This window comes from Chelonoidis abingdonii, chromosome 3 (genome assembly GCF_003597395.2).
Source record: "Chelonoidis abingdonii isolate Lonesome George chromosome 3, CheloAbing_2.0, whole genome shotgun sequence".
NCBI classification, from domain to species: Eukaryota; Metazoa; Chordata; order Testudines; family Testudinidae; genus Chelonoidis; species Chelonoidis abingdonii.
The window spans coordinates 215785736-215813050 of record NC_133771.1 but is presented as its reverse complement, the minus strand read 5'-3'; the positions used below and the strand labels follow the sequence as shown (position 1 = coordinate 215813050).

At 44.2% G+C, this 27315-nt stretch overlaps 1 protein-coding gene across 2 annotated transcripts; it reads left to right on the top strand.

Annotated features, from left to right (window-relative positions):
* The first annotated feature begins 113 nt into the window (after positions 1-113).
* Positions 114-27315, top strand: TTL (tubulin tyrosine ligase). 2 transcript variants are annotated; one of them, XM_032770588.2, is made up of 7 exons: positions 114-990; positions 7043-7121; positions 8919-9151; positions 10546-10681; positions 10840-11109; positions 15541-15684; positions 23677-27315. In XM_032770588.2, exons 1-7 carry the CDS (start codon positions 834-836, stop codon positions 23789-23791), a joined length of 1134 nt encoding a protein of 377 aa, XP_032626479.1. In that variant the 5' UTR covers positions 114-833; the 3' UTR covers positions 23792-27315. The 2 variants fall into 2 exon arrangements, with proteins under 2 accessions (XP_032626479.1, XP_032626481.1); XM_032770590.2 differs by having other exon boundaries at positions 458-990; positions 15541-15643.

The window sequence follows — 27315 nt, the reverse complement described above, 5'->3', positions numbered from 1 at the left end:
GAGCCGCTAGTAGTAAACGCTTCCGGATCCGGTGAGGGGTGGGAGTAGCGGGCGCGCAGCCAGGGTCCGGTGCAGGTCCGGTCCGGGTCACGCGCCCAGTGACATCCCGGCCTTTTCTTCAGCGCGCGCTGCCGACACTGCGCTCCACCCCCCCACGGCACCTTGTGCACGCGCCGAGCACTAGCCGAGGCCTGCGGCTCGCCGCCAATTCTCCACCTCACCCTCTGTCCCCGGCTTGCTGCCGCGCGGCCCCTTTTCCCGACCCGCTGCTGCTGCTGCTGCTGCTGCCCGCGGGCTGCGGGGCCAAGTACGTGACCGGGAACATCAGCACCAAGGAGGTGGGTGCGGGACCGACCCGGGCCCGGCTCCCCGCGCCGCCCCTGCAGGGACCGGCCCGAGGGTCACGGCCGGGGATGGATCTCCCCCCCCCCGGGCTCGCTGCTGCTGCTGCTGCTGCTGCTGGCCGGATCCCGAGCCCGTGAGCCGGGCGGACGCTGGCTGCAGGGGCTGCGGGCATGGGGCGGCCCTGGCTCCCCCTGACCTCCGGGGCCATGTGGGAGGTGCTGGCGGGCTAGAGACGTGCACCAGCTCTGCCCTGAGGAGGGCGACCAGCCTCCGTCGCAGTAGAAGGGAGCGCGTGGAGACGGACAGGCCGAACGGGGTGGAAAGCTGCGCCTGCAGGCGGCTGGCCCAGAGATGCCTGGCTGCGCTAGGGTCCTTGCTTGAATCCAGCAGCTTAGGTGGGAGCAGGGCTAGAGGAGACGTGGTTTGGTGAGCTGCAAGCCACGCTGCCCCCAAGCTCCTGCTGGAAGCTGCTAGTGTTTAATGGGACGATGTACACTTTTGTGGTACGAGATGAAAACAGCAGCATCTATGCTGAAGTGTCCAAAATACTCCTGTCCACCGGGCAATGGAAGAGGCTGAAAAGAGACAACCCCAGATTTAACCTGATGCTGGGGGAGAGGAACAGACTGCCCTTTGGGAGACTGGGTAAGAGAGAAAACAGCACTGGCAGGACAAGGCCAATGAACAAGACAGCAAAGCAGCTGGTTTTTTATCCGTGTTCAATGCAACATGCTAATGCTTGTTTGTGTGGAGTGGGCCAGAACCTTTGGTTTTTACTGTTTAATCAAGTGTGAAGTAATTTGGTTCCATTAGAGGATGTTGTCTGTCTGTGGGGATGTACGTTTAGATGCTTTTGCGTACTGGGAAATGTAAACTGCTATGTGACTAGTGTGTGCTGCAGAGTGTAGATTTGGGTGTTGTCTGCTGCGACAAGGGAGGGACTTGGCCTTTGGCATCGCAGCAGCAGTAGAAGAGGGTTTGCCTTCGGGAGGTACAACAGCATAGCTGAAGATATATTATGGTGATGGCTTTTATTTTATTTTACAAAGCCTAACTTTGTAAAAAGATAGCATTTTTATTATCTAAAGATTAATTTACCCAATTGTAGAAGTTAGTCACTTGGGGCTGTATTAACATTTCTGGTTACATCTATGTTGCATTAAACATTTTAGTTTTTATGGTTCTGTTCCATTATAATGTGGAATCTTAGAGGAAATCTGTTTATAGCAGTATCCTATATTGGAAAACAGGAACAAAGGAATGCTTAGAATCAGAGATCTCAGCAACATGATGCTATACTATGAGATATCTGCACTTTTCAGCTGGAGACCATCTTTGTTATTTCAGACGCTATTTTAAATTGAAATGTTGTAATATATATGGATTCAAATTGCTATTTGAAATATTGCCTGGTCTGATATGGAAAGCAAGGCCAACTGGTTCTTACAAAATGTAACCTCCCTTTCTTGAATGATTTCACGGCCCCCCTAGCCCCCAAAGTGTGAAGGGGTGGAGACACTCGCTCTGCTTTTATCTTTAATCCCCACATGTTCCCTTCTCCAGGAAGCCCTCTGACCTTAAAGAAATAGCTAACCTTTCTTTATCTTGAGGTGTTTTTCACCTTTTTGAACTTCTGCCTGGGTTCGTTTGGTGAGAACTTCCTCGCCCTTTTCTGAAATCTTGAGGGTGGGATTGGGATCAGGATTGACTCAAGCATGGCTAAAGGGGGAAAAAAACTTAACATAATTTAACATAACCTGCGTCTGACAAAGTGGGTATTCACCCACGAAAGCTCACGCTCCAAAACGTCTGTTAGTCTATAAGGTGCCACAGGATTCTCTGCTGCTTTCACAGATCCAGACTAACACGGCTACCCCTCTGATACTTAACATAACATGTAACTCTCTGTTTGTATGACAAACCCATGCCCATAGTTTATCATTCAGCTCCCGATATGATCACAAGTTTTCTCACAGGAACAAATGAGTTCTGCTTAGTTGTGGGCGAAAAGTAATTTAACAATAGTACAGTGGTCTCAAAATGGGAGATGCAGTATGTTTTGCTGAGGGTTTTTATATATATATATAATATCCCCTAATGTAAAAAAGATGAGTCATTTGTGAAGGGGGACACTGGGAAATTCTCAAAGTTGTACTAAGATGTGATTTGATCAGTTTTTAGATCCTCTTATAATTTAGATTTAGGCAGATGGTTATATGAAAGTTTGTCCCTTTGTCATTCCTGTTTGAGTTAATTTATGATTCTACATGCATTTATTTTGAAATTAGCCCAGTGAACAGAGAGATGACTCATTGTAAAACTTCTGTGTGGAATTCGGCATGGCTGTCTGCTTCTCTTCAGGAGATGATCAGAACTGGATTAAGCCAGCCATGATGTATTCAGATACAAGTATCTTGCTCTCAAAAGGTATGGTTCATCCAGGGCTGCCCTCTGTGTTTGCTAACAGCACTGGAAGAATGCTGCAACACTCTGCAGAAAACCTTGCCTGGGATCAGTCAGTGAAGACAGAGCTGTGTAAGCATTGGGGAAATGGAAAGAATCAAACTTCTCACTTTGGTGTGAACCAAAGAAATAAAGGTCCTTAAACACTTCTCATTCGGCACTGACCATTCAGTGTCTATCGGCTGATGTGGAACTCAGCGGTGCGCCTGTGGAAAACTTTCTATACCTTTTCTTGGGCGGGCGACAGATGTGTGCTTGCTTTGTTCAGTGCCTAGGCTCACTTACTCCAGCCATTAATGTGAGAGGCAGGAAAATAAACGTCATGGAAATGGGCCTGGGGACATAATAGCTCTGTGACAGGCTCGCCCTTGGCCCCCAAGTCCATGTTGTTTTGGCTCTGCAGGTCTAAAAATGCACATGCTAAGGGAGGGAGGTGGTGGGGCCTGTGGGGAGCTGCTCCTCACTCCCTCAAGCTCACACCCACTGGGAGGTTTAGGGGTTTTCTTGTTTATTGAAAGCGTTATTGTTATTTAACCCATCCTCAGTGGTGACCCAAACCGTGTAAGCTGCACTGCTACTCTGTAAGCTGATGCAGCACGTCTACAGTAGGTGCAAACAGATAAGCTTTAAAGCCATTTACAAAATTCTCATAGGAGATTTACCAACCTGGGTGCAAAATGTATGCACTCACCCGTTACCATGAGGGCTTATGGCAAGGTCACAATTAATTATAGTTACTGGCCAATTGCAGTCTAAACCTCCCCCTAAGCCGGTGTGGCAGTTAAAATTGTGCTGGACTGATCTACAGGGTTATTGGTAACACAAGTTTAAAAAAAAATGTTTTACCAAACTTGAACCTGTAACCTAATGGCGTCCCATTTTAAAAAGAAATGGGGACTGATGTATGATGTTTGATACTGGGAGTCCTACACCTGGTAGGACATATGACCGTGTTTCATTAATACATATCCACCAGCACAAAGCCCCCAAAATGACAATTTTAGATACAGGAGGGGGAGGGGGATTTTTACAAATTTGAAGAAAATGTTGAAATTGCCAGATTTGTTGAAGAAGTCAACTTTGATTGCATAGCAATAGAATTATGAGCTAGGAGAATGCAACAAAACTGAGGCAGTGTGTAGGCTACTGCCAGACTCACCTGGTGGATGGTTTATTTTTAACCAGTTTGTCTCACTTGCTTTGTTTTTCCTCTGAGAGTTCAGTTGTTAATGTAGTGCTCGCAGCAAGTCATTCTTTTATTCTTGCCAGCCACATTTCTATAGGAGCTATTTGTTTTGCAGTCGTATGGCCAGACCGCTCCTCTCCCTGTGCCGCCACTCCCATTCGCTCACCCCCCAGATTCCCCGTAGACTAGAGTTCATCACCTCTCTCTCTCTAGATCCCAGGGGATCTTCTGAAGGTAACGGGGCATCTGCATTGAGATCCTTTGCCTCTGCATCAGCTCATGGCCTCCCTTCCCCTCTCTTACAGCCTTGCATTTTTACCAGGGACTGCCCCTAGAACTTCCTTCCCCTCCTGAAAGGGGTCATTCCTTAGCACAGAGGGAGTGTTCCACTGAAAACTAATCACTGTCTACATGGAGAGAAGATATCTGATAGTAGAGGGCTCTTTAATGTAGCAGGCAAAGGCTGAAACTAGCCAAAATCAGAGTGGAAATGAGGCACAAACTAGTAAGTGGTGGTAATTAACCATGGTACAATTTACCAAGGCAAGTGGTAGATTTTCAGTTATCTGGACTCTTGAAATTAAGATTGGTCTGTCTACAAATATGCTGTGGCTCCACCACAAGTCATTGAGCTGGATGCAGGAATCAGTGGGTGGAAGTCTCTGGCCTGTGTTAAGCGGGAGGTCAGACTGGATGATCTCAGAGATCCCTTCTGGCCTTAAAACTATGGGGGAGAGGGAGGGAAATGATGGAAGACCTAGGCTGCATTCACTGTTGTATGGGATCCCTGGGGAGGCTGAAGAATGATGAGAACAGATGCACTGTCATTACTGATCCGGAGGAGATCCTTCTCCTGGGGAAAGCAGCATTCAGAAGTTGAGAGATCTGCATGTGCTTGGTGAGAAGGATCTGCCCCATTGCAATGAAATATGTTTCCTGGCTGCCTCAGGAGAATTATTCTGAACTGGAGTCTCTCTATCTCATTTCAGTAAATTGGGACAACTCCCTAATCCTGTAATAGCTCCTGCGTCTGTTCCCTAACAGTAAAACTGGTTCCCCTTGCCATGACATTCCCTCCAGCATTTTGCTGTGTATTTTCCTGTCCTCCTGCCCCCCACCACTGTTTTGCCTGTATCTGTTCTTTTAACTGAAGGATCTTAAAGTGCGTATGTACAAATTTAATGGTGAAAAAGAACACTAGAATGACCTTGTATAGTAGTAACACAATAACGTGCATAATGGATTCCTCTTTCTTTAAAAGAAAGTACAGTAATAAAATTAGAACATAATTTCCAGTTCTTCCAACAGTAGCGCCTATTGAATGACCATCCGACAGCCAATATCCCCAGCATTCACTTTTCTTTTTCTGTTATTTTTTGCTTCAGGGGAAACTGGTTAGTAAAGATTAAAAAGCTACTCACGTATGTCAGTCACTCATTGGTTTTTCAGGTGGCATTAGAACAACTAGAGCATGGTTTTCAACCTGTGGCCTGCAGACCCCTGGGGATCCGCAGACAGTCTCTAATATTTCCAAAGGGATCCACACCTCCACTGGAAGTTTTTCAGGGGTCTGCAAATTAAAAAACATTGAAAACTACCGAATTAGAGTAACCAGTAAACCAATATTTCCCTTTCTTATTTTGTGAGTGCTGTGAGAGTTTGTCTAGTTCCCATGCATGGAACTAATGTGCGTCTTATACTCTTCCTTTTAAAGCACGTCCAGCTGGAGTGTGCCTCAGGGTTTTCATTGAATTACCTACCCACCCCTGTCCCTTCCCAACCTCTGCTCATCCATCCAGCTGGTTTGGGTGCCATTTCTGTTCAGAACGGTCTCTAGTTTGTAGAGCAACTAAGGGTGCGCTTAGGGGCAAACCCTTATCCCAGTCTGGTCGGGTGTGCTGTGTGGGTGGAATACACACACACACACACCACACACCCCGTTTGGATTCTGGTCCAGTCCAATGGCTACTAGCCATGAAGGAACAGCCCCTTCCCCACAGGGTTGGGTTGGGGGAAGATGGAAGTGTCTGTGTGCAGCCAATCCTGTGCTGCTGCTCTCAGCCACTGTGCTCTGTCATAGGGAGCTCAGGCAGAGCAGGCCACTGCCAATGGGTGCCCTGCTGTCTGTCTGGCCACCCAAAATCAAACCCTGGCCTCTTCTGTGTGTAGCAGATGATTCTTCCTTTTTCTGAATCAGATAGAAAAGACACTGATGTCTTCAGTGCAGGAGCCTCTCTTCATCTGTACCTACTGTGAGTATGCACTCCTTGAGTCACAGTGACTGGGGAGCGATGGGGAAAGGGATGGCTTCTCCTGGATCTGGGCATTTTCAATATTTCAGCTTTGTCCTGTGCTCTCAGGCCGGCTCTCCTGCTGTTAGTCACCCCTTTACTTCTGGCCAAGAAAATTAAAACAAGGTTGCCAAGCCAATAAATGAAAGATTCTGCACATTTCTTAGAAGTAATTATTTGAGTTTGATTGTCAGGACACACAAGGTAGAGCTGTTGCATTATCTCTTGAGTCCAAATGCTCAAGGGTGTCCCCCCGCCATCTGTGCCTGGAAGGAGCGGGGCGGGTAATGCTTACAGACACTTGTCTAGCTGGTGAACCTCAGGGAACAAAGGATTTTTAGGCATTCTAAGCAAATAACACATCGCTACTCTCTGTTGTAATTACAAGGTGGGGTCACAGTGGGGGGAGGTTTGGTTCATTACAGATATTTAGGTAATAGACCTATTTGTGGAATACCAAGAACGTACGAGTGACAACCAGCACTAGAATATGGAAGTATATAAGGAATATCTGACTTACCACCGCAAATAGGCTTGACCAGTCTAAGTTAGGTTTTACTAAGTAAGGTGCACTTCGTGATGGAACCTGGGCCCAGTATCAACATCATGTGGTTGTCTGGGGTACTGTATAACAGAGAAGTCTAATTTTTCTCTTTTTTTCCTAGGATTCCTTAGCAATCTGTTCCCTTCCTCCCCCTCCCCCCCCCTTTTTTTTAATTGAAAAGTTTGTTCCTTAACTCTCCATTTCCTCTTGTAGGTCATGAACCTGGACTTGTGCAGCTGGTAAATTACTATAGGGGAGCTGACAAGCTTTGTCGCAAAGCTTCCTTAGTGAAGTAAGGATTCCATTGAAACCTTTTAGCGTGTTTGCAGAAATGTTTTTTCTAATGCAACTAAATATTAAGTGTGTTTTGTATGATGCTTGAGAAAAAGCACCAAAATTTGCCTTTAAAGGCCTGCTGTTCAGGGACTCTTCGGCAATCTTCAGAAGCTGCGTCTGCTTTTTTTCTTCACAATCGTTTGTGTGCCCAAATAGAGTTTCAGTTTCTAGATACTGGACCTGATTTTCATGAGCAAGCAGCATTTGTATGTGTAATTCCGTTATTTGCGCTTGCAAATGGTGCTGCATGTCAAGTTGGGAACAGAAGAGCAGCAGATGTTGTTTCCTAAAATTTGGACCTAAAGAAACAACCACTACAACATTGTTTGTTTCTCCTGGTAGATATATTTTTAAAACTTGCTTCCAATCTGCTATTTCTGTTGTTCATTTTTATAGAGACTTGCAGTACAAATGTGCCTCTGGCTAACCAGATCCTTTGGTCAGGTGAATGCCAGGAGACATCTTTTTCAAAAGAGACTACTCGGAGACAGAATTTCATCATAATCAGCAGTGCCAGTGTCTGCTGCGGGGAGTGGTGCTTGTGCTTCCATTTGTTAAAAAGACGGAATATTGAGTTGGTTTAGGACTGAACTCTGTTTCAGTTACAGCATGTTCATTTTAAAGCTTCTGGTCTGCTCAAACTGTTTAAGGCTTCACTGTCATACAATAAGAGACAGGCTGCAGGGCCTACATTAACTTACATAATGTGGAGTAACATTCTGTAGCCTGCCCATCGTAATCGTTTGTATACAATGGTGCACCTTGGGCCTGCGTGGCTTACGTTTGTTAAAAAATCCCTTCTAGAAATCCCAGGCCCTTCTGTGTAGATATGATGTAAACAATCACCCAGAGCCAGAGAGCAGATTACTTAAGATCATTCATTGAGATTCACAAAATTATTTCTATATAGCTTGTGCTTTGTGGTCAGTGCCTGTCTTTTCTAAAGCTGCAGCTGACTTTCCCTCTTAATCCCAGGAGTCACCAATACTTCTAATTGCTTAAAAATTCCCTGTGACTCTGAATAAAACCATTTTGACAAAGGACCTGATCCAAAGCCCACTAAAGTCAATGGGAAATTTCCATTTAATATTACTAGGTTTGGACTGGATATATAGCTCCCGCTTGGAGAAAATTAGTTTTCTGAATAGCCTAGTTCACCATTCTGATCACCTCATCTTTCCTGATCAAGTTCCATTGCGCAGCAGTTTTTGCAGGGGCTTCTGTGTTAGGACACAAGATTCCCAGTGAAAAGTCTTTGTTGGTTTCTCAGAAAGATTTGTGCGGATAATTTGCAATATCTAGCTATATGGAGCCATTTTTTATTTATTATTTCAGAATATTTGACTCCAGTTCATGATGAAAGGCAAATATATTAAAGACAAAATAGAAAGATCTAGATCAGTGATTTGTAACGTTTATTTAGAAAGATGAGTGCTCAAAAACATCTTTGAGAGAGAGGAATTTACACAAATCTCAGTTTTATAGTATTTAAAATATTTGCTGGTTTTTAAAAAATATTTTGTCCTACTGTTTTTTCTTCTAGCAGCTTTAAACAGAGGACTGTTTTCAGCAAGTTAATAGAAATATATACAGTACAGTATTATTATTGTTGAATATGCATTAACCATATTCGCTACCAGGAAAAAGGCTCATGTTAATGATAACCTGCATTTAATAAGTATGAATTATTTTGGGAGCTGGCATGTTCTAGGATTAACAAGGCTAAACGAGCTGGTTTATCTTCTTCAACTAGGCTAATCAAGACGAGTCCTGAGTTATCAGAATCCTGCACGTGGTTCCCAGAATCATACATGATTTATCCAACTAACCTAAAGACTCCAGTGGCTCCCGCGCAGAATGGAATTCGCCATCTTATAAACAACTCCAGGACAGATGAAAGGGAAGTGTTCCTGGCCTCCTACAACAAGAGAAAGGAGAGTGGGGAGGAGAACGTGTGGATAGCCAAATCCTCGGCCGGTGCCAAAGGTTTGTTTCCTGCTGAGATTCTCCAGCTCTTTTCTGTTCTTGCTTGATTTTTGTTATTTAAAAAAAAATAGAAGGATGATTATTTTCCCTGCATCGTGTCTTGCCAGGATTGCAATATGCGTGTTTAACAGCAGTGTGTGATCCGCACTGCGGGCCTTCACATGAGTACCACAAAGAACTCTGTTCTCTGCACCCTCTGGGGCATTTTATGGTCTCCTCTCTGCTCCTAGGGAACTGTCAGCACAGATTAGAAGTACAAACCTTCACATTCTGTCTGATATTTGGGGGGTGAATAAATGACCAGCAATGACCCACCATGATGCCATAAACACCCAGTACTGCTCCCCAGCAGAGCTCTTTGTGTGGGGAAGACCCCAGCAAGAGACAAGGCACAAGAGGTGTGTCCTATAACAAAGCCAGTGCAATGTGGGGTTCAGGCAGAGTGCCTGAGTGGGGATGAGGGAATGTGGGGGGCAGGAGGAGAGCGGTGGGGGTGGAAATGTGCGGGGAAAGAGCGTGGGAGTAGAAGGGGTGCAGGGAAATATGAGTGGCAGGGAAGATAATGGTTATGGAGAGGACAGATGATCATAGGGGCAGGTGGAGGACAGGAGACTGGGAAGAATGTGAGTGGAACCAAAAGGGAGGCAGGATGGTGATAGGGTCTGTTGTACTGCTGTCTCTCAGGCCAGTGATACAGAAGGCGGAAGGAGAGGAATCCACTGGTAGCTTCCTGTTCCAGGGAATTTAGGAGGATAATGGGGCAGGGGGTTTCCCCCCCAAGCAGCCGCTGGGGAGGCACCTGCATTCCTGGCTGAACAGAGAGTTCCCTGCAAGGCTCAGACACTGGAAGGCAGCTCTCTCCCCACCGGCTCGTGATGTCTGGGTGCTCATGGCTGGCAATAGGGGATGCTGAAGACCAGGCCAAAGAGAGGCAAGAACAGAAACACCGATAGTGCATGATAAACACCTTTTGTTAATTGGGCTTGTGGAAGAATTCTGTCTGGGAGTTAAAGAACCTGAGGAAAAACAGTAGAAGCCACAATGCACAAATTTTAAACAAGACTCAACCACACACCCAGTCCGGATTCTTAAATACATAGATGTCCCAAGATCTAAATGTGTATTTACAACTATAACTCTTATAGCTGAAACTCTTCCTTCGTCTTGAAGCCTAGAATCTCTGGGTACCGAGAGGAACGTCTTTATTAACCAGAGAGGTTTTTACCTCCGTATTCTCAAGCATGGTCATAATGCCAAATCTGCTGCACTAAGAGACCCAATAACATATGTCATTACATATATTTTGGTGTACTTCAAAATCCTTTTAAAAAATAATTTCCATTGATCATATCTGTGAAACTTGCTTTATTTTACCTTTGCTTTTTTCATGTTAGGTGAAGGAATTCTTATTTCTTCAGAGGCTACTGAACTTCTGAACTTTATAGATGATCAAGGACAAGTGCATGTGATTCAGAAATACCTTGAAAAGCCTATGCTGTTAGAGCCAGGCCATCGCAAGTTTGATATTAGGTAACATTTTCTATTGATACTTAGATTGCCTGTCAATTCTTATTCAAAAAGATTAGAGAAAATGCATCGGGGTGAGTGAAGTGTTGTTAATCTGATTACGTGCATATGCTGTCTTAAAAAAAACCCCAAACCCTATTTAGTGTTCTTCTAATTTTCAGAAGCTGGGTTCTAGTGGACCACCAATATAATATCTACCTCTACAGAGAAGGCGTTCTGCGGACCTCTTCAGAACCATACAATAGTGCTAATTTCCAAGACAAAACCTGCCATTTGACCAATCACTGCATACAGAAGGAATATTCTAAAAACTATGGGAAGTATGAGGAAGGGAACGAAATGTTCTTTGAGGAGTTCAGTCAGTATCTGATGAGTTCTTTGAACATTACACTGGAAAGTAGCCTGTTATTGCAGATCAAACAAATAATAAGGTAAGTTGTTGATCATTATTTGTGTTACAATAACACCCATTGACATCAACCAGAACTGGGGACCCACTGTGGTAGGGACTGTACATGCACACAGGGACAGACCCTGGTCCAAAGAGCTCACAGTCTAAATAGACGAGACAGACAAAAGTATCATTATCCTCATGTTACAGCCAAGGAACTGAGGCTCAGAGACGTTAAGTGACTTGTCCAAGGTCACATAGAAAGTATGGGGCACTTGTCTAATCTAGGGAATTTCCACAAAGTGAATGGAGCTATTTTTGTTTCTTATTCAACTTCGTAAATATATGTTCATATCTGAATAAGATGGGTAAGCTAAAATTCACCAAAGTTTCCACTACTTTCAGGTGCTTTACTGATTAGGTGCATGCATGAGACAAGTGGGGCCTTTTTTCAGAGGTGCTAAGCATTCACAACTCAGACAGACATCATCAGGAGCTACAGGTGGAGATGATACAAAGAACTAACAAAGAGTTGCTTTGTTTACTCAGTGCTCCCTCCTGTGGGAAAAATGTGATCATGTTAATTAGACTGTCTTTTAGAATCCTAGAAGATTAGGGTTGGAAGAGACCTCAGGAGGTCATCTAGTCCAACCCCCTGCTCAAAGCAGGACCAACCCCAACTAAACCATCCCAGCCAGAACTTTGTCAAGCCTGACCTTAAAAACCTATAAGGATGGAGATTCCACCACCTCTCTAGGGAACCCATGCCAGTGCTTCACCACCCTCCTAGTGAAATAGTGTTCCCTAATATCCAACCTAGACCTCCCCCACTGCAACTTGAGACCATTGCTTCTTGTTCTGTCATCAGCCACCACTGAGAACAGTCAAGCTCCATCCTCTTTGGAACTCCCCTTCACGTAGTTGAAGGCTGCTATCAAATCCCCCCTCACTCTTCTCTTCTGCAGACTAATAAGCCCAGTTCCTTCAGCCTCTCCACATAAGTCATGTGTCTCAGGCCCCTCATCATTTTCATTGCCCTCCACTGGACTCTCTCCCTCCATATCCTTTCTGTAATGGGGAGCCCAAAACTGGATACAATACTTGGTGTGGCCTCACCAGTGCCGAATAGAGGGGAATAATCACTTCCCTTGATTTGCTGGCAGTGTTCCTACTAATGCAGCCCAATATGCAGTGAGCCTTCTTGGCAACAAGGGCACACTGTCAACTCATATCCAGCTTCTCATCCACTGTAATCCCCAGGTCCTTTTCTGCAGAGCTGCCACTTAGCCAGACAGTCCCCAGCCTGCAGCGGTGCATGGGATTCTTCCTTCCTAAGTGCAGGACTCTGCAGTTGTCCTTGCTGAACCTCAGCAGATTTTTTAGCCCAATCCTCCAATTTGTCTAGACCACTCTGGACCCTATCCCTATCCTCCAGCATATCTACCTCTACCCACAGCTTAGTGTCATCCGCGAACGTGCTGAGGGTGCAATCCATCCCATCATCCAGATCATTAATGAAGATGTTGAACAAAACCGCCCCCAGGACAGACCCCTGGGGTACTCCGCTTGATACCGGCTGCCAACTCCACATCGAGCCGTTGATCACTACCTGTTGAGCCCAATGATTTAGTTAGCTTTCTGTCCACCTTATAGTCCATTCATCCAATCCATACTCTTTTAACTTGCTGGCAAGAATACTGTGGGAGACCCTATCAAAAGCTTTGCTAAAATTAAGGTACGTCATGTCCACCGCTTTCCCCATACCCACAGAGTCAGTTATCTTGTCATAGACGACAATCCGGTTGATCAGGCATGACTTGCCCTTGGTGAATCCATGTTGACTGTTCCTGATCATATGCAAAGGAGGGCTGAATGAGGGTTGCATGGACAACCTTAATATTGGCATTTCCTAACTTTTAAGGGTTTCACATTACAAACTGAGTGTCCTTTTGACTAGTGTTTTTTAAATGGATGTAATATTGGCTGTTTGGTGGATTCCTCTGGTTATATCATTGCTGCTCCCAGGTTATTCCATAATTTGCTCAAGATATGGTTTCTTGCCCCTTTCTCTGGAAAAGCTGGTCCTGGGTTGAATAGACCCAATTCCAAAGCCTGCATGTTCTCAGAGGAACAAAGATACAACAGAAGGATTGGGATGAGGTCATAGCTAGGAAGGAAAGTCATTCCAAGTGGAAGCAGAAGGCTGTACTGTGATCCCAGGCTTTTATATTGATTTTGTAATCTAAAATATTTCACTATTTAGAATGCTCCAGTAATGTGCCTAGGAATAAGGATGCAGGCTCATTATAACATCTTATTTAAACCCATTCCCTCAGAAATGATAGGAGCTATTTCAAGACATTCCTCTTGGTATGGTTTCCTGTTACAACAAGTTGGTTCCTGTTGTACAGCTGCTGAACCACGGCTTGACATTCCATCACGAGCTGACATTTCTGGACACCTGCTCAAGCAGATTATCAGCAGAGCTCTTTCAAACTGCTGCATTTCTGTGGGCTGGTTCACCCTTTGCTCTGGTTCAGTGCTCTTAGACTGATTTGTGAAACCACGTGTTATGCTTGGGCTGGATTCAGTATGACTTGGCACTGAGGTGCAAGTCTGTAGCCCAGCAGCTGGAGCAGGGTCTGCAGGGCTTTCCGCATTTGTTCCCTCCCATGGGGAGAGATGCACAGAGCTGGATCTCCCAACTTGTCTATGTGCTGTCCTTCCACATTGCTACGCATGGGAATCTAGGGAGCTGAAATCTTGGTAGGAGCTGTGCATATCTCTCGCACTCTCCCCTTTTATACACCAGACACACCCCAATCCACTGCTGTGAGAGCCTCTGCTGACTCTGGTACTAGCTAGCTGTAACTGGCTCTGCAGCAGAGAGGTACAGTAGAAAGGAATGAGTTAGATAACAGGCACTTTTGCCCTCATCCTGACTCTTTTGTGCTGCTCAGGTGGCACAAAGGGGCTAGAATCTGGCCCTAACTTTCCTTGGTGGGGGAAGCTCTGAGTGGCACAAAGCTGTCATAGTCCGCTCCTTGCCAGCTGCCCCTCCCTCCAGCATTGGAGTGGGCAGAGCATAGCTGTGCTCCTCCAGTTCTCAGTTGGCATGTGATCTCGTGTCCCTAGGCAGCTGTAACTAATTGTGGCTTGTGGATCAGGGAGCTGTAACTGGCCCCCTCATAGCTCCTTTCTTTCTGAACTGAGGGCATCGCTCTAGAGGAGCACCTGAGCCCATGTGTGATATTAATCAGGCATGCTTCTCCCCTAGCTGATGCAGCTAGCCCTGGTCCTACAAATCCTTGCTCAAAGGAGTAGCTTTGGAGAGCAGCCCCGTGGAAGTCATTGGGACTGCTCAGTTGGTCAGAGTTTACAGTTGGCTCCAGTTTTGTTGCATATATTGGACCCTGCTTCCTTCAGACTTAATATAAACTTTAATTAGATTGATGGCAATTTAACAATACCACCCTCATTGATGTTAGTTGGAGCCCCCTGGCCAGGGCCCCTGCATCACTGACGTATACCACACTTACAAATATGCTTTTGCTTTGCCTCGATGAAAACCCAGACTGCTTATCGTGTGCACAATGTTTATTCTTAGTCAATAAATCCAGGTGTGTGTGGAGTTTATGTATATGTACACACATACTGGGTAAGTACATATATATATATATATATATATATATATATATAATTTGTATTCTCTGCACTCAATTCTTATGTTCGTATCGTAGTATCAGAGGGGTAGCTGTGTTAGTCTGATCAAAGTGCCCTGCGTGGTGAATAAAAATCCTGCCTGTCTGCTTGAAAGAGAAATCCTATTATAATGGAAAAAGGTTGTTAATTAGATCATACCCATGTTGCTGGGATGTCACTCTTGCATGTCTAGTGTCCATAGTCATTCTAAATGCAGATAACAAGAGAGCACTTCTCGAGCTTGTGATTGGTATTCTGCTGTTGTGCATCACTCTTTGAACAGATTTTGGCTTTATGCCATTCTGTATTGTTGGAGAACACAGAAAACGTGTTGAGTGTCACAGGAACATGTCGAGCTGATTCAGAGTTGCATTAAAATCTTCTTTGTGCCCTTGTGCATTTCTTTCTTTCTCTAAAGCTTGTGGTCTTATGAAGTGTCCCTGCCACAAATCAGTCCTGGTCCAACTCTCAATAAAATCAGTGGTAAGGCTTCAATGGCATTTGGATCAGGCCTTTAGTTAGCGCAAACGGAGAGAGATTTTTGCATGAATCAGATTTTCTTAGTATCTTTTTTTTATTTTTGGCTGGGCACAATAGCAAAAATAATAGTATGAGGAACAAGTCTGTTCGTGATCCACTGTTCCATTTGCTTTTCCCACTGCACTGTGCACCTCTGATTGCTGTGCTGTGTCTGCTCCAGGAGTCTAGAATTACTGCTCTTAAATGTTATGGCTGCTAAGTCAGATTCTGCATTTTCTTCCTTTCACAGAAGCTGCCTTATGTGTATAGAGCCTGCAATCAGCACCAAACACCTTCACTACCAGAGTTTCCAGCTCTTCGGCTTTGACTTCATGGTAGATGAGGAACTGAAGGTCTGGCTAATCGAAGTCAATGGGGCCCCTGCCTGTGCACAGTGAGCATCCTCTTCCTGTAATAAAAGGGTAGCTCCCGTGTGCCGACGGCACAGCACACTTGGTCTCTTGTTGCTGTAGTTCTGAAGAAGGTGTTCGCTTTCCTCTCTGCTTGGTGGAAAGCTATCGGTCCTGAAACTGAGACCAGATACTTGCCTCCAACACATGGCCTGCTGCTCCCTAAGCTTGGCGGTCTAAGTGACCCTGCCTTGAATACACCTCAGAAGGAGGCCCCTTGCTGTTCTGTGGGGTTGGAGAAAGCTCCGCCTGGCTGTAGTGCTGCAGTAGCTACAGCCAAATGGCACCCCAGAGTTCTGCCTCTCTGCCAGAAGGCACGTTTCCGCTCAGCTGAATTTCTGTAACTTACACTATTTCTGAGTAGGAACTTAGCCGTTATCCCTCTGTCCAAGGCTTCATACCGGTGGCTTTTCCACAGCAGTTGTGTGGGCCAGTCCAAAGACTGAGACGCCCACTCCTGGACTTGAGCAGTAGAGCTTTTTTCATACGATGAGTATCTAGCTCCAGTTTCAATCTGTGAGTGAAAATGTAAATGGAACTAAGAGGGTCTTTTGGTTCTTTTTATACTTGTGGAAAACAGGTAGAAATTGTGGAATTTGAAGATTAGTGGGAGAAGGGGAATGGGCAGAGTCATTGGTGATTAAGAAGGGTGTGGCTAGTGGGCTGGTGCTGACTATCACTGGATGGTGGAGAGGTTAGTGGATGGAGATGTAAACTGTTCAGGGACTTGGTTTACTAAGAACTGGCCTTGACTTTCAAGTTAGGTCAACATAGATACACGCCTTAGCACCGCAGCTATTCACACCTAGCCCCAGGTGTAGAGACAGGTAGGTCAATGGAAGACTGCCTCTGTTGACCTAGCTACCAATCCTTGTGGAGGTGGAGTTCCCACAGCAACACAGAAACCCCTTCCGTCACTGTAGGAAGCACATACACTGTGGCACTACAATGGCACAGCTACAACGCCATAGTTGTGCCACTGTAGTGCCCATAGTCTAGACGTGGCCTAATTTAGGAACTTTGGGAAGGCTGGCAGAGCATCTTATAACCTGGCTTTTATAAAATCTGGATTGCTTATGCTGTTTTTCAGCTTTACCGGCCTTGTGTGTAGTGTGCTGTAGGGGGCTGTTTCTCATTTCAGCTAGAACAGGTGTGAAAGCTGCTGATCAATACTATGAATGCGATGATTAGAATTTACTGATTTCACGCACTGATACTTGGTATAGATCCAACTTAAGATGTATAATGTTGAAAGAGGTGGTAAGGAAACAATCAATTGAACGAATTGAAATAATGAAAACAGATTTTCTTCTAAAGCAAAATGTTAACATTGTCAAGAATTGTGAAATAGAAGGATAGAAAGAATTTGTGCTCATCTCTAACCATGCAGAAAATCAGTTTCTTCAGACTCTTCAAGAGCAAATGTACCATTGAATGAAACTACGTCTTACTGAAGTGTAAGAGAAGAATGCTGATGAGCATGATCCTGGAAGTGAGACTTTTTGATGCTCTCACCAAAAGGTAGATGCACTGATCATTTAAGTCTCTGTCTCAGGCCTTCCAGCAGCTCTTCGCTATTGGTTCCGTTCAGGAGCAATTTCTCCTTATCTGACAGCCAATAAATAGCATAGAGCGATTAATGATTGTGCATTAAAAACAACATGAAATGCATATACTTTAACTTGATAAGAAGGCAGGATGCTTCGTTCGTACCAATAACAAAATCACCTTCAGTGGTGCACAACATGAGCACTTTACTTAAATTCTAACAAATTGAATTCCTTCATTGAGCATGTGCCAGAGGAACATCGTGACCAGTTTCAAGGCCCTATTTAAGAGGGTCAGCTTCTAGCAAAGACATTGCTCCAGGCCTCCTCAGACGCGGCAGACACTGCAGAATGGTTTGTATCCACTGCAGTGGTCATGAGAACAATGTCTTGACTGCAGATGTCAGGCTTTCCGAGAGAAGTTCAGAGTGCCACTGACGACCTCTCCTTTGATGGTTGTAAACTCTTTGTGGACTTGACAGATGCTTCTCCACACAATTTAAAGAAGTCGAGAGCCCCACTGAAATCTCTTGGAGTTCATACTATTGAAAATAAGAGGAGATTTAATAGGTCTCTATCACAGACCATCTGAACCTGTGACCAAGAGACCAAGATACTCAATAAAGAAACCTCTGTCAGCTACTATTACATCTTCCCAGCCATTTACTACTTCTTAGCAGCAGTGCTGATGGCTCGGTCAAGAGTCTCAAGCATCCAGTTAATAGGTATTGTGATACAGCATGGCCAGAGGGCAGCATGAGAGTGTTAGCAGGGGGCCTTATTCCCTGCCAAGGGAGGAAGGTTTGCTTTAGATTAACTAGAACACCTGACTCCAATTAGAGCACCTGACTTCAGTCATGTGATAAAAACCCCTGCTTCAGTCAGACAGTGTGGGAGTTGAAGGAGGAAGGTTTGATTGGAGCAGAGTGCAGGTTGCAGAAGTTGGAGAAGAGAAGAGTTTGATAAGAGAGAAATAGAAAGTTTGGAGGAGTGCTGCGGTGGATTGTGAAGTCCAGAAGAAACCCTAGGTAAGGGGCACCAGGCTTGTGTAGAAGGGAGGCAAGAAGCCCTTCACAAGCTGAAGGGTAGGAGAGGGAAGTAACCCAGGGGAAGGAACCGCTAGTTCAAGTGGTTCACCACAACCCTCAGGGCCCCTGGGTTGGGACCTGGAGTAGAGGGTGGGCCCAGGTCCCTCCCTCTCCACTCCCCTCCTCCAAGGACACTAGTGGAGTAATTAAGAACCGGTTCAGAGGCAAGCAATAGCGCCCTGAACCTACCCCAGAGAAGAGAAAGCGCGAGACCCAGCAGAACAGTACCGGCAATTTGCCACAGTATTTACAGCTGCAAAGAAAAAAACAAAGAATATTGTGTCCATGTGGGTCAAGGTGCCATCCAAGAAAACAGGGGGTGAAATATGGGAGAGAAATCTTAGCCATTTGCGTGGACTGAGCATAAAAATATGAGAATGTTCAAAGATGCAGTCATCCTAAACTCCTTATGTACAGTGTGGGCATTCAGCATACTGCTTATACCTCACTGAGAAAGAAGTAAGGCCCAACACAGTTCTAGTGCATGTTGTGGTTCAAAACTTCTTCCACAGCCACCATCATCCTCTTGGTTGGTTGAAAAAGGAGGAAGGATGCAATAGTAATGGAACAATCAGGAAGATTGTATCTCTTCATGTGCATCCGGCTCCTAAAAGTGTTGGAACTTGAAAATGAGGAGAACGTTGATCAAAATACAGCTTGGCTTCTGCACCACAAGGGCTCTACAAAGAGGCACTAAACTTACAAAAGCAATTTAGGATGGTTTTGAAAGGGCTTGACAGATTACAGGTGGCTGACACTACTGGCACAAAATCCAGGGAAATTTGATTTGATCTAATATAACAAAGAACTTCAACCACACAAGGACCAGATTTTAAAATGTTTCAGAGAAGCTTCAGAATCAGTCATGCTGGCTAAGCAGTGGACAGATCTCAAACACAAGGGCATAGGTGGAGCACAGGACAGGAAGAAGTGCTTGAATCATGCTGGTTGGAGTATGATCCTGAGTTTGTTCCTTGTAGCATTTTAAGTTGAAGATCCAGATTTCTACCCCAAATCTGTTTGTGAAGGAGGATTTGCTCCATAGTTCATTGCATCAAAATGGTGGAAAAAACTGTAGAAGCAAAATCACAGATGACAGAACCGTCAGCTTTTAAAGGACCTGAATCAGATCAGCATCAATTGAATGTCTGTTTAATCCTCTGGAACTGGTTTGGTCATAAGTGTAATAGGCTAAGTGCTGGAAAAGCAAACAATTTGAGGGAAATGGCTTCTATGGAAGCTGCAAAATCGTTGTGGGCCTACCTGGTAGACTAGGGACAGACTCGGTGATTATGTTCTTACCCTTTTGTTGAATTATAGAATTGGAAGGGGGTTTTTAGACAATAGCTGAAGGTTTATATTCAAATAATACATGGGCTTTGGTTTCATTTCATAAAACCTTTCGGGGGGGTTTCACTGGTGTTTTTTGTGTGAGAGAAATTGCTAAAACTTTGTGGTTGATAAGGAGAATCCAATGTTTGTTTAGAAAAAAAACAAACAAACGTGAGAAACTTGGGTAAAAGGCACTTTTGGGTGACATTCTATTGTCCAAGTAATAGAACTACCCAAATATTAAGCAATATATTTTCAGGAACAAATCGGCAGCCTCTGTAGGTGGAACAGTGGAGAGGAACAGGTTTAATTTAATGTTGCATAGAGAACTCTATCACTCTACTCTGCTCTCACTGGTGCTTCTGGAGCTCTTGCCCATTCCCTGTTGTAGGTGCAGCTGCATGCTCTTGACCTTTTGGTCCCAGTGCTCACAAACAAGTGTTGCATGCCAAGATGAGGAAAACCCAATTGTGATCCTTCAAAAGTGTGTGTTGCTGATGCAATGGGCCTGCAAATGCTAGCAGTTACTTTGTAGGTATGTGGTTTTGAAGGGCAATCTAAAGAATATATGCTCTTCAGACAAGAAAGTGTGTTTCACCCCTACTCTGCCATACTATGAAAGAGATATAGGGGAGCCTAAACCCATGTAAATGTGAGATTGGTTTCTTATTGGTTATAATAAATATCTCAGATCTGGAAAGTAAATCCTTTGTGTAGAGCTGCATCTCAGATGTTGAAGACAGATCCATGTTGCATCAATGCCTTTGCAAAGGTGTTCAAGAACGATTCACCTTAGTGAGAAGATGCCCCTGTAATGCCACCAACTAGATCTGCCAGGGGTTGATTGAACTTGTGCATGTGAGTTTCTGGAAAGAAGTGTAAATATTTTGCCTGTGAGGCATGTGATGATAGAGGAGCAGATGTGTTGGGCTCCTGACTCTAGAGCTCTCCTTCAGAAACAGCTTGTAATAGGCTGCCCAGCTCTTTAGGTGGCTCCTGGCCGCTCTGGTGGTGACCCTGGAGGAAAGGTCACTGAGCCAGATGATAGCCTGTGGCTTTGGGAATGAATTCACTGCCGCGGGGGTTCAGAGGCAGCTCAGGAAAGCACACTCTGATGAGAGCTAGGTGCCGATGAGCCTGTTTAGACTCAACACAGTATCAGAGAGCTGTGTTACTCCCAGAGCAGGGAGAGAGAGGAGGAGGTTGGGCTGACCAGGGCAGGGAGCTCTGGGGAAACAAGTTCAGTTTATTCAGTGCATTCCATCCATGCAGTCTGAGCCTCTTTGGCAAGTTGGTGTCAAATTGGCTTCAATTAAAAGCCCTGTGATAAAACTCTATTGGAGAGGGTGATCTGGGTTCAAACATGAACCTCTGGAGAATCTCTCTTGTCATTGCACCCAACAGCAGAACGCTTTCCAAGGAAAATTCATCTTTCCTCTCTAGTTCGAGAGGCCATATCCGGAAAGGAGCAGCACAGCTAAGGTTTGGCAGTCAGCCTTTTCACTTGCTGGGGGCTTCTGTTTCTGCAGAGAGCACTGCATAAGGCCCAGCCCCAGAGACAGGCTTATAGGAAACGATTCCTGAGAGCTAAGGAAATCAACACAAAGGTCCCCGACTAGAGATGACACTGGGCATTCTGCATTAAAACAGAGAGCTTGCATTAATATTGCAGCAAGAACCGATGCTATTCAGAAAAGGGTGTAGGATGTAGAATTGACACAGAAGCCAAAAGAGTGAGAAAATGTACAGGTGTGGGGTGTGGAACCTTTAATTTAAAAAATGAAATACTTAACCAAAGGTGTGTTTTGTGTTTTCATTTACAACTATCAAGATGGCTTAAAAGTGTGGAAGGTTCTCATCTTCTAGTATTCTTTAAAACTGGTCCCAGAGGGCTAAGGATCCATTAGAAATGAAAGCAAACACAGAATGCTTGCCAGAAATCCATCTAACACCATGGCTGGGAGAGAGACTCTCACTTTGATAAACTGTCAGATTTGATACAGAAATCATCTACTGAAAGCAGTGCAGGGGAGAGAATCTGGAAGCTGAAGGTATGCTGAGCCAGTTGCCCAGGTGAAAAGACCTTGTTAATTCTGGTAAAGAAGGCCTTGGTAGGAAAAAACATATCAGCCTCTGTTATCTCCTGCCCTGTTACAGTACATCTTCAACAGAAATTGCCTTATTTGTTTTAGGATAGTGACAGTCACCAGGGAAGAAGAAGAAAATCTGCATCATTGAAAAAGATAAATATTCCATCAACATGGCAGTTGTTCATGAGTCCTTGTATGCAGTCTATAAAACCCAGGAATGTCACTCTGAAGCCTATTATCTTTGTAGAGTCAGTGTGAAGCGATGGGCACTGCTACAAGCACGGATGAGAGCTCTTTTTGTTCAGAATATAACCAGGTTCAATTGTCACCAGATTTTGCAGTCTATCACTGTCCAATTTTTATGTTCTCAGACACTTTCTGCTTTTTTACACGTGACTTTATGAATTACACCCATCCAGCAGCCCAGACTTTCAGCTACTAGTATTGTAACTAACCGACACTAGTTGTATTGATAGTGTCACAGCGTCCTATGTCAGTAAATATAGGGAAGTCTAGAGCTGTCTAACCTCGGCAGTCTTAGCTGCGTAGCTCATGCTAAGTTAAAATACCTTATCAAATATTGATGCTGTTCACTAGACTGAAGTTTGTCTGGTCGTTCTGTCTCGCGTTGCCCCACAGGTAAGGCTTCTCCTCTCATCAGAAGGTACGCCTACTTGAACAAAGTCCATTGTTGCTATGCCAGAGATTAATTTGTCTCCTTTTAAAAATTTATTTTGTAAAAACAGCAAAACTCTGCTCAGAATATCATTGGTTTTGAGTTTGAAGCTTGGAGAAATTGTGTTTCATAAACTGTGTGTAAGAGAGAGAGACAAATTACACTAGACTGATCATAGGTTGATTTATTTTTCATTATTCTCCACCCCCTTTGGAATGAGCCTACCTTGATCTCTGCTGACAGTGCCTCTTGGCTGGTGCTGATAATCTATGTTGATGAATACTAGCTTCATGAAACTTACTGTGACGAAGCACAACTAACTCTGCCAAACAGTTGAAATCCCTGTGCAGTGCCACACAAGCAAACCCCATTTGCTGTTCATCCTACTGTCTTGTTTTTTTTGCAATACTGAGGCATCAAAATTACATGACTGGGATGGGGGGGTACAACTGCTGTGGACTCTTCCACAGATGTGCTAGGTATCTTCTGCAGGACTGATTGGTCCCTGAATTGGGGTCTACTTTTGGCAGCAGAGATCTCCACCAAGTTGGCTTTACTCTTCTCTGCCCATTTTGTATCAGATGAGGAGACCTGAAAGCACATGACATGGAGTTCTTTTTGCTAGGTTTTCTTACTACTGCAGAATTAGTGGAGTCTACGTCTCTCATGATTTAGGGTGGAATTCTGCTCTCAGATACACATGAGAAAGTCCCACTGACTTCGATCGGAGCTGCACATCTGTGTCTAAGGTCAGGATTAATACCTACCATAGGAATGGTTTGGCAGGAACATTTCCTATTATAAATAGGATTAATTCAGTGTGCTACACAATAATTTGAGTCTCACCTAATTATGAAGATCAGAAGGTTTTTTTTCCTCAAAAAGCTTGTGCTTCAGTTTAATGTTTCAAGTTAAGTCTCTACTGCTTTTGTTCTATAATCTGTTCTGACAGTAAATAAATATAGAACTACCCACTGATGTGATCCTGTAGTGCATTGCAATCGCTACTAGCAGGCATGGATTTAAGATTCCATCTTTGCTTAGGTGGAGGGAGAAGTACAGTAAAAGGGATGGGCAGCCTCAAGGTGGTGAGAGAAGAAGCTAGAAGGGAAAGGGGTATTTGTATTAATGGCAAGACAGAATAACTGCTGCTGGGAAAACTTGAATGAGGGTAAAGAATGTTCACCGGGTTACTCTTTCCCTGTTAAAATACTTCATTTCTGATTTTTCTCTCTTCTTCTAGGAAACTTTATGCAGAACTTTGCCAAGGTATAGTGGATGTAGCCATCTCTAGTGTCTTTCCCCTCAGTGACATAGTGCAGAAGCAGAGCCAGCCATCCATATTTATCAAGCTGTGATGACAACAAGACCATCTTAGTGACACACGTGGGAGAGCTGCCATCTATCGATTCTGAGGGAAGGCTGTTCGATCATTGACTTTAGTATCATGCCAAAAAGGAGGAGAGAGACACCTTTTTGGAAATTCATGAGGGAAATATAAATAAAAGAAGGCTTTCAAGGAGAGTCCAGGATGAGCCAAAGTTGTTCAGACAACTCTGTCTGTGTTTCACCAAACTTTGCTTTGGAAAAAGTTCATGTGACTGTAATAACTGAAGCAAATCTCTCTGGGAGAACAGCAAAATAATGTTTAAAAAAAACCAGGGATACAATAATATTGTATTATCTCGTCCTTTTCTAGAAAGAAACCTTTTTCCTTTTTCCTTTTTTGTAAATAAGGCAATTTAATTAAGAGCACCATCGACATGGGTTTCTTGGTTCATCACCTGCTGCAGTTTTAGTGCCTTAGCTCAGTCCCCAATAGGTAGCTCCTTTTTGTTCCTGCTCCATTTGTGTGGAGGTGAAAAGCTGTCTTGTTTTATGGGATGTTTAAAAGAAGAAAAAAGCAATTTTAAGTCTATTTTAAAATTAGCTAGTGAAACACCCAGGAATGATATGGCGAAGGTGGCGTTACTGAGGGCACTCTATCTAGTGCAATGAAGTAGCCTAGGGGTTGAAGGAGGTTTTGTTTACTTGTATCCATAGTCTGTCTGAGATTTGAATCAGTTGTCCATCAGTATGATGCAGTTGGAACTCCTAGAAAACAAAAACTGAGCCCCTCTCCCACCGATCTGCAGTTTTTAGGGAGTCCAGGTTGATGCTCTTGTTGAGAACGTTGCTGTAGCAGAGTCTGACTTTCTTGGAAGGCTTGTTCAGAGGGGCATTCAAATGATCTTAGTTCAGCTGTTCTTTCAGCTTTTATGCTTTTAATACCTTCGTTTTTGTTACCCAAAAGAACGCCAAGGGGACCCTGGCACCCTCTTTAAGAGCTGCTCATGTACATTTTTTAACTCTTCATCTTATTTTAAAGCATCTGAGGCTTGAAAATAAAAGCCTTTCCACTCAACCAGTTTTATCCCTTTCAACCCAACCAATTTTCTCTCTCTCCATTGGCCAAACATTGCATTTTTCAGCACTTACAGGTCAGCACCACCAAAACCATGGCTGTGCTTTTTACCCCAAGCATCATCAGTCAGTAGAAATAGGCTCACCTCTTGGGGACAGCATTTGATGGTCAACTGGTGCTGCTGTAGAACAGCAGGGAAACTCTTGTTGCATATTGCATTGTCATATTGTGATAACCTTTTAAAAAAAAAAAAAATTAGGTCAGTGAATGTAGAAACTCACATTTTTTTAAGTATAACCTAAATAGATATGTGAAATCCTGGGAACATTCCCCACATCATAAACAGTCCCTTTAAGTTACAATTTTTAACCTAAATAGGTTGGCTGTGTCTCTTGTAGAACACAGTGGGGTCCCTGATAGCAAACTGGGTACTATAGATTGTAAGTGTGTCCATATTGCAGTGCAGTGTGTTGGGAATTTTCAGTAGGAATAGAGAGGTGGAATTTTAAATTTAATCATAGTGTTTAAGAAGTAATAGTCTGTGTTTGCAAATGACTAATACTAACAAAATCCCCTTTTTTAAGGAAACCAGTAAGATTTCTATAAGCTATTACGCATTGTCAATACTGAGATGCTGCAGTTCTACATGCATTGCATGTTGCATCCTAGCATATTTTTGTTCTATGATTAGATTTTTTTGTCTATGTATTTAAAAGGTCATTGAAATGATGCAGCTTACTAACAAACAAGTGTGCATGACTGAATGAGAAGCAGGATCTGATACGGAAAGGCATGGGAGAATTGTTTAGAAGAAGGATATATCTTGTGTGGTACACACTACACACAGGATACTGTTGTGGAACCCTGACATCTGCACCTGAATCAAATCCAGCAAGAGTTCTGGCTCTGCTGGTCAGATCAGAACTACGTTCTATTGTCTCTGACAGTTGCTTTGGGCTGAGGATACTTACATTAATGACGGTGACCCAAGCAAAAGAAAAGTGGCTCCTACTACAAAAAAACCACATCAAAACAACACCTTTAGTAGGTTCCAAGCTTCTGATTGGCCAAGTTTCATAAGCATTGAGTTAAGTAGTATAATTTTTCCCTCCCGTGAAATGTCTGAGCACACTTACACACTTACCTTGACTTTGGGCTGAGATCTTCCATCTCTGAATTCAGGTTTCAGTGGTGGTTACCAGTATAGAGCTCTGTGAATGAATGCACCTGTCACACTTTACCAAGTCCAGTGTTCATAAATCTTGGCTCCATAGCAAAGGGAGAGATTGAAGCATTTCTGTGAAGTGTACGGAGCTTTAAATCTCATTGCTAGGGCACCCTGGGGGAGTTTCTGTTCCACACCTTAATTATTTTGATCCAGAACAGCTAGATTTGGGGACAGACTCAGCCACTCATCTTAAAAGTTTGTCTATTTGAAAACTTTGGCCAAGTGGCTGTCAGATTGTCCCCCCCGTCCCTGCTGCCAAAAGGCTTCATGCTCTTGTAGGCTTCATTTATTTACAGCAAGTAAATAACTTCAAAACTCTTCAACATTTCTGCTTTTCTACACATCTCTGCAATCTCGCATTGAAGCTGCAGAGGTCGTTCCATTGGTGCGAGTTGAACATCATCTGTATATCAAGCCAGACTGCAGATGAGACAGGAAACATCAGTAAAGATTCCTTGGCTGAATAGCATTATTTCCTTATCAGCTGCCAAAGAACAGGCCTTATTCTAGGGCTCTGTCTACACTGCCTCGGTAAGTCAACCTATGCTATGCAACTCCAGCTACGTGAATAACGTAGCTGGAATCGACGTACCTTGGGTGAAGTTACCATGGGATCTACACTGCATCCCGTCGACTTACCTTACTCTTCTAGTCGGGGGGAGGAGGTAGAGTGCAGGGGTCAACTGGAGAGCGATCTGCAGTTGATTTGGCGGGTCTTCACTAGTCCCGCTAAATCGACTCCCGGTGGGTTGATCTCAGCATCGATCCCTCCCCTAGTGTAGATCTGCCCTAGGACTTGTACGGGGATGCCTGAGCTCACTGTCAAGACTCCAGTTACCTTGCCTGGCAGAGGGGCAGTGGAAGGCCAGGAATTTTGTGTTTTCAATGGGAGTAGCCGGGTGATTGGAGTTGGGTTTTCATGGCTGCGGAAAAAGAAGGAAAACAGATTTCAGAAATTAACTTGAAGTCTCCATTACTGTGGAGGCCAGGAAGCCCGTGAGGGGCACGGACAGGGTTTGTACTGAAATGAACCCACAGAAAGCCTCAGTGGGGCATGTTGGATAATCCTAACTCATGTGACTACAAGCCTAATAAGGCCACGGGCTTTGTCATTAAAACATCAGTCAGTATTTAAAATGTATGCCCCCTTTAGTGTAATCTGTCAAAATCCAGTGGCCAGCAGATTGCCACCTTCACATAAGTGTGCTGCTGCTGTGCAAACATCTCTTAAGTAATAAATGTGAAATGGG

What these genes read in the sequence shown, in the direction of transcription:
- TTL (XM_032770588.2), top strand. Translation starts at nt 834, where the DNA reads ATGTACACTTTTGTGGTACGAGATGAAAACAGCAGCATCTATGCTGAA. An exon ending in CGCAAAGCTTCCTTAGTGAA is followed by an intron (nt 7,122 to 8,918) that starts GTAAGGATTCCA and finishes TTCTTCAACTAG; the next exon opens with GCTAATCAAGACGAGTCCTG. An exon ending in ATCCTCGGCCGGTGCCAAAG is followed by an intron (nt 9,152 to 10,545) that starts GTTTGTTTCCTG and finishes TTTTCATGTTAG; the next exon opens with GTGAAGGAATTCTTATTTCT.